The 11,373-nt window shown below is 40.7% G+C and overlaps 1 protein-coding gene across 1 annotated transcript; it reads right to left on the bottom strand.

Moving 5' to 3' along the window:
• Window positions 1–5,798: 5,798 nt before the first annotated feature.
• LOC308106195 (uncharacterized protein) lies at window positions 5,799–8,668 on the bottom strand. The gene is made up of 4 exons (XM_080457254.1): window positions 8,495–8,668; window positions 7,830–7,931; window positions 6,408–6,700; window positions 5,799–6,081 (listed from the first exon to the last, which is right to left on the bottom strand). The coding sequence occupies exons 1-3, from the start codon at window positions 8,613–8,615 to the stop codon at window positions 6,435–6,437; spliced, it is 489 nt and encodes a 162-aa protein (XP_080313380.1). The 5' UTR covers window positions 8,616–8,668; the 3' UTR covers window positions 5,799–6,081; window positions 6,408–6,434.
• Window positions 8,669–11,373: the final 2,705 nt, after the last annotated feature.

Here is an 11,373-nt window from a genome sequence, read left to right as displayed (position 1 = left end):
CACACACACACACACACACACACACACACACACACACACACACACACACAATAATAAGCAAGCTAGAAGGTTATGATGCAGAAATCCTTTTGAAAAAATGTTTACTTATGTAATGTGAACATAACACTGTAGCCATTTTTTAAGTGGATTACCCAGCCTCACTTCCCTTCAGCATCAAAGCCCACACACATACTCACACGCACACACACACACACACACACACACACACACACACACACACACACACACACACACACACGTACGCATGCACACACGCATACACACAGGTGTACACATTACTATCTTTGTGGGGATGCCAAAAGCAACTATTACGTAACCTGATGGCAGAACCTAACTCTAACCTTAACCCTGACCTTGACCTTAACCGCAGCAACAGCTATCTGTAACCCTAATCTCAATATCCCCATCCCTAAAACAGAGACCAGACAAATACCCCCATATGGTCAATTTATACTGGCATTACTTTGTCCCCGCAAGGATAGTTTACGTACATAACTCTCTCTCTCTCTCTCTCTCTCTCTCTCTCTCTCTCTCTCTCTCTCTCTCTCTCTCTCTCTCTCTCTCTCTCTCTCTCACAAGCACACACACATACACGCACACGCACACGCACACGCACACGCACACCGTCACTAGTAGACTCGATCTCTGCATCCATCTATTTTAATTATGTTATACCCAGGCTTGGTATTTATTTGTTAAACCACATCTGTCTAGTGGTCAGTTTGTTGGAGTTTAAAAGACTTGTTTTGCTCGGATCTGTGGTTTAATATGGTGATACGTACATTATATTGAATCTGTTTCCTCTCATTCATTTGTCTCCTGAACGTAAACATGTCACACTTGTATAAGACATTTATTTAGCAAGCTCTCTCACGCCAGAGCGACTTAGAACAAGAGACGGCGAGAATCAAATTGTTTATTTTGTCTTTTGTCTCCTTTTGTCACGTTCTATTATCAATAACGTCTTAGTGTTTTGACAATGATTTTGGGGCCCACTTGCGATATCCTCATGGACCACCTGTGGGCCCCGGCACACATATTGGGAGTCGTTGACATAAGACATAATTACACAATAAAATAGACATGCAAACCAGGTTAAAAGACAAATTGTAGCACATGTAAGGCAATAATCAATAGCAGTGCAAGTATTAAAAGCGTCATTTCACCCTTCTTCAACGCTGGGATTCATCCGGCCCTGACTGAATAAAGTCTACAAAGGTCACATTTAATCTAACCCATCTCTCGTGGGCTTAATTAAAATGAAACAAATGCTTTTATAACTCACGTCCCGGCCTCCAGTGAATTGAGCCAGGACTTGGATATAGACACAGCGGGACAGATGGAAGGGTCAAATGGCTTGGATGTCGGTTCAACATTGTCGAGAGGCTTTTCTTTGTAATAAATCGCCCTGTCTTCATCACGGACAAAGACAGATAAGAACAAGTGTTGGCATTTTCTCTCATCTCTCCCGCTTGTCCTTATCAAAGTTGCCCCTTCCCCTTCTCCACCTCCGCCGAAATTGCCAGTTTTTCCACAATCAAACAATACAAAATCAAAATATGTCAAGCCCTTTAACCGGGGGAGGGTAGGAACAAGTTACAAGTACACCTAGTAAAGAAAGTAGTAAAGAAGTAGGTACTGCCCTTCTCCATGCGGCATTTCTCCCTCACACTCTCTCCAGTAAGATAACAGTTTAAGGGCAGCTCATACAGAAATATCAAAAGGTGGAGAGGAAATACAGTACAATAACAGTTAGGTGGCACAGAGGGTCAAAGTTCACATGACCATTAGGATGCCAATCCTTCAGATTGCAGGGTCACTGCTTGGTGGACAGTGGAGTGTGGAATTACATTCACTGACACACACACACGCACACACACACACACACACACACACGCACACACGCACACGCACACGCACACACACACGCATTAAGCCATTTAATAGGGCGGCCATCGCTGTCGTCTAGGAATTGGATGGTCGCCGGTTTGACCTCCAGCCCTCCCAGCATAATATGTGTTGAAGTGTCCCTGAGCAAAACACTTAACCACTAACAGCTCCCATCTGAGCAGCCAGCAGCTGGGTGAAGCTGAAACTGAATTTCCCTGAAAGTTAGAAAGAAAGAAAGAAAGAAAGAAATAACTCAGTGTGCAGATATGTTCTTTTATCCTCCTTCATTGAATTAAGACGAGTCAGAGTGAAAAGACATCAAAGCTTCGTAACCCTAAATCCAATCTCTCGCTATTCTCTTTGAACTGACTCTGTCTTTGATGTGTGATTGTCTATGTGAAGTGTGTAAGTGATGGATCACATACCTGTTCCCTATGCTCAATGCCCAAATAACAGGAGACCATGCATCTATAAAGTAGTGTACGGAGTACGGACACATCTTCTATTTCTCAAAGCAGTCTGTGGTTGAGAACGACTGATCTTGTTTTGAGGTTAATACTGCTGTCTGTCTTGAATGTTGTTGGCGCTTTAGCTGATACTTCAAAGTAATATCAACAGATGTAAGTGCAGATAGGATAAGCTTGAATTCCTAGAATCCAAACGCTACACGCATACACATATACCACTCATAAAATTGCAATTTTCCTACCCTGATCCACCCTTACAGGCCCAGGCTTAGATGAAGCTATGGTTTCTTTGTAGTCTTCAGCAGTGTCTCAAAGAAGAATAAGGGAAAAAAATACTTGTAGGCTGTTATATCACAATAACAATATATTTTGTATTTACTCCTCAAATTCCCAGATTTCCTCCACAATAACTTTATGAAAACCAGTGGCAGTGACGGTAACGAAGTACATTTACTTAAAAAATGTTTTTCGAGTATCCGTACTTTACTTGAGTATAAAAGTGAAAATAGCAGATCTACAAAATCACAACGCGTCACATTGCGGCCCGTTGTGAGCTTGTAGATCGGCAATTTTCACTGTTTTTTAAATGTTTTTGAATTTTGTGGGGACATTTCTATACAGTAATGCATTGATATTAAAAAGATGTACTATAAATTGGTGCTTTTGAATACTTAAGTATTTTCAAGTACTCCACAACTCAAGTACACATGTGACTAGCACCTTTCACTTGTACTGTAGTTGAGTAATATTTGACCAGGAGTATATTGACTCAAGTAATGGGTTTGAGTACTTTGTCCACCACTGATGAAAACCTTTTCTTTGCATATTATGGCTAAAAGTAATAATTTGTAAGAGTATCATCTTCAATCAATACAATCCTTTCTATAATGCGTTAATAAACCATAGGGTAGGCTAGGATGAAGATCCTCATAGAACTGTTGTGTACTTGCAGACCTCCATCCGGAAGCTATTGAAAAAGTTAACTAAATGCATGTGGCTATTTGTTGCATCACTGCATCAAAACCAGTTTAAGAGTTTATCTGTGATCTGAAAACAGAGGAGAAAAAAAAGTGGCGCCGCCGGTACAAGTTGAACTACAGTGTGCTTTAGAAATGTGGCACTGATCGGTCTAGTGATTTGTGAGATTATCCACAACAAATACACATGCACGCAGGCACGCACGCAGGCACGCACGCGTGCGTGCATGCATGCACACAGGCACACATGCCTGTGTGAGAATTGTGTTCTCAATTTACCCCCTTGCCTTCAGCCTGGCAGAGAACGATTAAACAATTAAACACATTAGTTGAGTATACATATATTAGAATTATGTCCTGATGCATAGCAATAAAGCATCATGGTTTGCATCTTATGTTGCTATATCAGTGGTTCTCAAACCTTTTCATGTCAAGGGACCCCCAAAGTGATCTAGATTTGGCCGCCGACTTCCATCTCAAAATATTTTGTTCCAGGGACCCCCAGAAGCAAAGATTTGAGTTGAGTTGAGTTTGCAAAGAAAATCACGATTTTTCAAAAATAGCAGATCTACAAGCTCATAGCGCGGCACGAAGTGACACGCTATGAGCTTGCATATCTGCTATTTTTGAATAGCCTAAGTATAAAATATGGTTAAAGTGGTTAAAATCTAGAATGACACGGATGCTTTTCCGGTTTTAATGGGTTAATTACTTCAGCGGGGAGACAGTATTTTTGGTGATAGCCCTCACGGTTGAGAACCTCTGTTTACAGGTTTATCAGTCAGCCTCACAGGAACTCCAGTCTTGACCCAGCACTTTGACCCCTTTTATTGATAATAAAACATTATGTAAAATGACATACAGTAGCCGACATTGTCACACCATAATCAAAAGGATAGACGCAAAAAAGCCAGTGGCTTATTTCCATTTCATATGTACTGTAATGAAAATTAAGTCATGTTGCATGATGTGATGTGTATGTGTGTGATTGCACTGAAGTCCACGCACCCAAAGTTGCCAAAAGTGTTCTTGTGCATGTCAGTCCAAGCACCTATGTGGGAAAAGTGAGGGTGTGCCTTCCACACTAGGGGGTAGGTATTCGATACGGTCCAAAACAGTACAAAAACAATATAAATACCTAACAATTTTACAACTACAAATAAATAAGACACCAGGCTAGACAAAGAAACCATGCATTTCAATACATTTAGTCTAGACCCAGACTCTTCTCCGCCTTAACCATCCCTTTAGGGAAGATTTAAAGAATCATAGGAACTTAAAGGATCTACACCATGAATTTAAAAAATAATAATAATATTTAATATATTGTTTGTGTCCCTCAAACGTTTTTCAAAAGGTTTGAGCCTAAATAAAGCCTCAGATATACTCATTCCAACTAACTTCTCTCTGGCTTATAAAGCACTTTCCCCTGCAATACCACATTGTCCTGTTTGGCACGGGGCGCTATTGAGCCAGTTTGTATGCATGTTATCTCCTGGTACTGTGTGGAAAAAGAAAAACGGGAGGGAACTGAAAAACGGGAGGGATTGTACCCTGACGTGACGTGACGTCAGGGTGCAAATCAGTTTGGCCTGTTTTGAGACCAATTTACAGAAGACCCCAGATTTGCTGTGAAAGCCTGAGTGTTCAAACTGGGGTATTTTTGGGGATAGAAGAGAGGTAGGGGAGACCAAAAACACACAAAAAATAAGAAAAAGTTAAAATTCATGGTGTAGTCCCTTTAAAGTCTGTAGGTAACCCATTCCATGCCACAGTTGCTGTGTGCTTGAATATACATCGTCCAATATTTCTATTAACCCATTTAGACCTGACTTACTTACTTACTTACGCTTTACACCTCTAGGGGTATAGGCTGTGGCCGTCGACAAGGGACCTCCAGAGTTCACGGTCACGGGCACATTTAGACCTGAGGCCGATTCTAAAAACGCCTTCGAAATCCTGACCCAAGTTTTCTGAAAAATGTTAGATTTTAATTCAAAAATTAAAAAAATTAAATATGGTCCTATATATACTGTATAGCAACAGCTAATCTTACACAAAGGTGTTCCCGGATTGAAAGGTATAACAACGTATAGGTGTTCCAGGTCTAACAGGAAGCAGCTGGTCAGCAGATCTCCCCCTTGTGGTCGTGAACATCACTGACCCTTTTTACATAACTTATTTTCTCATGACAGAGTTTCACATTATTATAACTTTGAGAATTATAATAATACACTACGATCCTTGAAAAAAATTCTATAGTATAGATTTATTGATTGATTGACTTCTTTATTGACACAGATCATAATTATGCACACATATCACATGTTTGGTTATCAGTCAAAAGGATTAACAAAACAGCTTGAGAACTTATTTCCATTTTGGTCCCTTGGTGTAAATGTGTTTTTAAGTTGTGGATGATGATGATGATGTGTGTGTGTGTGTGTGTGTGTGTGTGTGTGTGTGTGTGTGTGTGTGTGTGTGTGTGTGTGTGTGTGTGTGTGTGTGTGTGTGTGTGTGTGTGTGTGTGTGTGTGTGTGTGTGTGTGTGTGTGTGTGTGTGTGTGTGTGTTCATGCATTGCATTCATTCATTCATTCATTCATAAAGCCATTTTGTAATAGGGGGGCTGTTTGGGTATCCTTAGAATGGAGATGTTTTGGATCCCCTAATCTATAAGGTTCAACACAGTCTTCTTCTCTATAGTTATGCCCCATGGCACCAGTACCTGGAAAGAACATTTAATTCATTACAATACTGTACCTTTACAAGGATGTTTTTTCTTGCTAAATCTTGTTTCATTTAATCATGAACTCAAATGATATTGGAGATATTAGATACAGATTCACTCTATAGTTAAATAGACAACAGGTAGAATTGTCTTGTCGACAGTGCGGTAGTATTTAATTATAGCATTGAATATAATTTATGAGAGTCATTCTTCGTTCATTCTTACATAATTCTAACAACAAAGTAATAACGTTTCATTGGCTCAGATAAATGACAAATGATGAACAACATAACAATGAAGAAAAACAATGATATCTCACTGACCATAAAGAATCCTCTTCAGGAAATATCTCAATGCAGTAGTGATATTAGGCTCTTCAGGCCGCTCGTTATCTTGTCAAATCTTGTCTTTTCGTCTTTATTCTGGTTACCTAATTGTATGCTTTGTAACTGGTCAAAACTGGTGTTTAACTGTGTAGTTATGTTTTTATATCTGGTCTCTAACTCATCTTTCTGTTCAGTCAGGTTATTATTTCTGGTCTTTAACTGCTCATTCTGGTCAGTCAGGTTAGTCAGGTCTTTGGCCATGTTGTTTTTCTCTTTAATCACTTCACAATCTGCAAGAAGAAGAATCAACAAACTGATGAGCTTTACAAGCAATGTTTGTTCTAGTAGTAATACATCTTCATTAGACAATGACACAAGGGGCCTGATTTTTGGGAAACAGGTGAACCGGCGTGATAGATGGGGTGTGGTGACAAACATTTGGTGTTCCGGACTGGAGATGGGCAGAGTACCCGTGGTGAAGTTTTTTTTTAGGCTGAATATATGGGTTGCTTCAATCATGATGACCAATCAAATGACTGCTTTGCATTACTTTTAAGAGCAGTGCATACTGGTAATATCACAGCCTCAGAAACGTAATTGCTCTCAAAAGCAAAATGGAGGTACAAAGTCACTAACAACAAATATATGACACCTCAAACAGATGCCAAGAGCAGATTGTCAAAATATCACGGGAGCAAATAACAAACACATTTTATATATCCGACACTGGTCCTATGAGAAGTATTTTTCACTGTAAAGCCCACTTCATTTAGAGTAGCCAATAATTTTTGATAGTGGATCCTGAGCAAAGTTCTGCCTAGGAGGTCCATGCAACACAAATTTTTATCTCCGCCAGGCTGATAGGCCGGGAGGCCTAGAATATGTTTTAGCCCCTGTGTGTGTGTGTGTGTGTGTGTGTGTGTGTGCGCGCGCGCGTGCGTGTGGCACACTGCTGTTAAACATTGCATACATACTCCCAGTAGGCCAAGAAGAACCTCCACTGCAATTTTTTCAAAATTCACTATAACAGGCCGCTTTACTTGAACCATAGGTCATATAATCAACTTAACTAGATGTATACCGTTTGTTTTTGCTACTACTCCTATATCCAGATTTTGTCCATACATTATCTCTGGAGTCACGTGGATGCAAATTGTGGTCCTTGTTGAACCTAAAATGTTAATCGACATGCCCTGTTGCACCTCTTTTCCCACACCAGTGCGTGGCGCGTCCCCAAAACACCAAACACATACAGGTGTGGAAAAACACAACGCCTTGCCTCCAGAAATAGTCAATTTGCCCATTTGTTGCAAACCTCAAATTTCCAATCCACCTGCCTCAAAATAAGACCCAAAGTATTTCCAGCAACATTAATACTATTTCTGACTCAAATATAATAGAACACTTGTAGATATTTACTGTGTATGACCAGGCCAGTGATGACAGCCAATTGGAGAAGACACAGCAGCCCCAGACACACTGCAGCAGCTCTGGAGCGATTCTTCTTTGACTCACCAGATCCTGAAAATAATAAAACCCATAAAACAATCCTATGAAGATATTTGAGAGGGTTTAAAGTTTAATTGTGCCAAAATAAGAAATTTAAAATAAGTGACATCTTTTAACAAGTTATTGTGCTTTATGACAGATAACAAATGTATGTTTTTAATTGACAAATAAAATCACACCATGAATGTAGGTAGAGTGGCTTGAAACCAAACGTTTCAGTTCTTCATTAGATGTATCAACATGTATGACATGTAATGATCCGTTTAAACAAATGAACACGAGAGGGCGTGTGTTATATACGGGACATAGAAATAGCATTTAAGTGGAATGTACCTTGCAAAGTATAACATATTTTCTTCTTTCTTTCTGTAAACTATCACTTTAATTGGCCTGCAAATATGATACTTTTTGGCAGCATTCAGAGTTTTTTTTAACAGAGAGCTGTATCTTTATGACATAACTCGGCACCTTGACTTTTTTTTATTAACTTTTTTGTTTAATACCCACTTCTTCAGACACCACTACATCACTGTCCTTGAATAACCATTATAGAAATGTATTTTATTTCATTTTACCTCCATGATGCTCATGTGCTGTGTTCTTCTGTACAGTATCCTGCTGTGTCCCAGGGTCAGGGTTGTCTGCAGAGACGTAGATGTCTACTATCCTCTCTTCTCTCTCTCCTCTCTCCTCCATCTCTACCTCCCTCTCTATTCGGTCGTATCTGACCTTCTTTGTCAGGTCTGGCTTGGCGTATCAACGGAACCTTGCAAGTTCACACTTATGGCCAGGACTTGCATAAGATATATATCTCAATCCATCAGTTTCCTTCTGCTTTTGTGTGCTAAAGGTGTTTTTTCACAGTGTTGACCATACTTCACATCCACATATTCTGGGAAATTCTGAGGAAATGCGTGTTGCTGCGAGTGCTGACAACGTCATTTGCTATTATTGTGTCTTTTGGGTCGACCCTATGATACTCTTTGGGCCTCCCTCACACAGTTAAAACAAGCGCTTTGTCGCTTCCTTATGACTTTCGTGAAGCATAAGGCCATTTTAATTCATTCCCTATGGAAGTCACATGGTTTGGTAAGGCTGACTTGCCTTAGGGGAGGGGGTAGAGCCAGAGAGGCATAAGGCAGCGACAAAACGCTTGTTTGAACTGTGTGAGGGAGGCCACCTGGTTTGATAAAGCTGACTTGCTTCGCCGCTCTCTTGCTTTACCCCCCCTCCCCTAAGGCAAGTCAGCTTTATCAAACCATGTGACTTCCATAGGAAATGAATTGAAATGGCCTTATGCTTCACGTAAGGCATAAGGCAGCCATAAAACGAGTGTTTTAACTGTGTGAGGGAGGCCGAGGGAGGGAGGCCGTACACCAGTTCCCTTGTTTCTTGTTAAAACCAGACTTATCAGAGGGGGGAAACAAAATGTCTAGAGACTTTGCATGTATTGAATGAGAGCAGGGTAAGAGATATATAAATGAGAAAAATTGCTTAAGCATAAAAAGCTGCACTTTCTCTTATGAAGGCAATGGGGCAGGTGCTTGGGCACTGGCTGGCTTCTATGTGTGCAAGTGCATGCATGGCAGCATATCCTTAACTGCTTTAGGGAAGTTACACATAATGGAGCAAATGTCACCACTCCGCTGTGGTGAACATTTCCTCTACAATGATCTTGGTGAATTCACAGCTGTCAATAGATCAGACTGTGAATGATGACTATGGCTTTGTTCATGTTATTGCAGGTTGTAGGACGTTAATTTAGGCCTAATTGTAAAGATGGTACATGTACTGTATCACTCTGGAGGGATATCCATGAATGATAGCCACCCAGAACTAGTTGAAGGGATATTTCACTTTCAAAACAATTTGGGTTATTTTATCGTGTACTCAGGCTTTTGGGAGCACCCCGGACCGTTTTTTTAAAGTTGCTTGATTCAATATTTAGATATTTGATATTAATTTTATCAGACACGCCCCCCTTCCTAAATAAACCCGTTGTAACTTCAAACTCCATCCTATAATACATTAGAGAGAAGTACCGTCCTCATTTTCCCGTCTCATTGTTCAACCCCCGCCGTTGCTTTCACTTTGCTCATGTCTCTCTATCACACCACATTCACGCTAATATGTCATGCACATCCCACACAAAACCTTAAAACACGCCAGTGTCTCAACGCAGCCGCTAACAACAACACCGACTCGGCAGTCTGGGCTGCCACGTTGTGGGGCAGACAAGCAGAGAGGTCAGTGTTGCCAGATATGCGCCAGAAACAAGCAACCACCTTCATGAAGAAAAAAAAAACAGCCGAAGGGGTCCGCGATGTTTCACGGGGGTCTGCGATGTTTCGCGGGGGTCCCAAGACTCCCAGGGGGTCCACGGACCCCCAGGGGGTCCCCCATGTATTATTATTTTTATTTTTTTTAATTACATTTTTTTTTTAAACATTTTTTTGGGAGATTTTTATCCCACGATTTTGGAACCCCAAAATAAGCGAGCTCTCGCTAGAGCCCCGTGCGCGGCTAGGGGGCCGGGTGCCCGGACCTCTAGTTTTAAACAATTAGATTCATCGGAAACACTCGTCCTTGGTTCTGGTGACTGATATTGTTCTTCTAATACGTGAGGAGACCGTGTTTTTTTCAATTACTTTTTTCATTAATTTTTAACTCTTTGACTGCCAGAGTATTTTCATAAAGTACTCCCCCAGTGCCAGCAATTTTCGTGTTTTTTTATTTTTATATTTTGAATTTTTCTCATGAAAATAATTTAAGGACACATAATGTAAAGACCCAGCACAAATCCGCCACCAGAGAGCAGCACATGACAGCTTGATCATGTCGTTGGGTCTCTCTCACCCTTCTTCATAGATTAGACAAGGAAAAACATGAAAACGGATGTGACGTCACCCAGATTGTTTTGATCAGCGAAAATTACGTTGTGATACACGACGGCGATGACTGATCGTCACCCAGACCATAGATTATAGAAGAGAAGCTGTCCGTTTGTCCGTTATACCGTGTGAAAACCCGTTTATTTACCTATTTTGGACGAAAATGACTGGGGAAAAAAATCAAAAACCGGAAACGGAATCCAGGCCATGAAACCGGATGCAGATGTCCGTGAAGTAAGTGGAACTCGAGAATAACATTGAATATTAAGCAGCATAGCGCAATCAGAGATTAAACAATGAACGCGCGTCCAGCGCGTCGAGCGCGTCGACGGCCAACTGGACAAAGTAGCACTTGACGCGTTATCGCGTCGTCCGCAGTCAAAGAGTTAATGAAAAAATTCAATGAAATACAATATTTTTTTTTAATGAAAAAAGTAATCGGTCCCCCTCAGTAACCGTCCCCTCATGTATTAGGAGGGCAGTATGAGTCACCAGAACCAAGGACGGGTGTTTTTGATTAATCTATCATGGTTAAAATGGAGTTTGAAGTTACAATGGGTTTG

Source organism: Gymnoscopelus braueri (assembly GCF_963280865.1).
Source record: "Gymnoscopelus braueri genome assembly, chromosome: 18".
Lineage (NCBI taxonomy): Eukaryota > Metazoa > Chordata > Actinopteri > Myctophiformes > Myctophidae > Gymnoscopelus > Gymnoscopelus braueri.
This window is presented reverse-complemented; position numbering and strand designations above follow the sequence as displayed.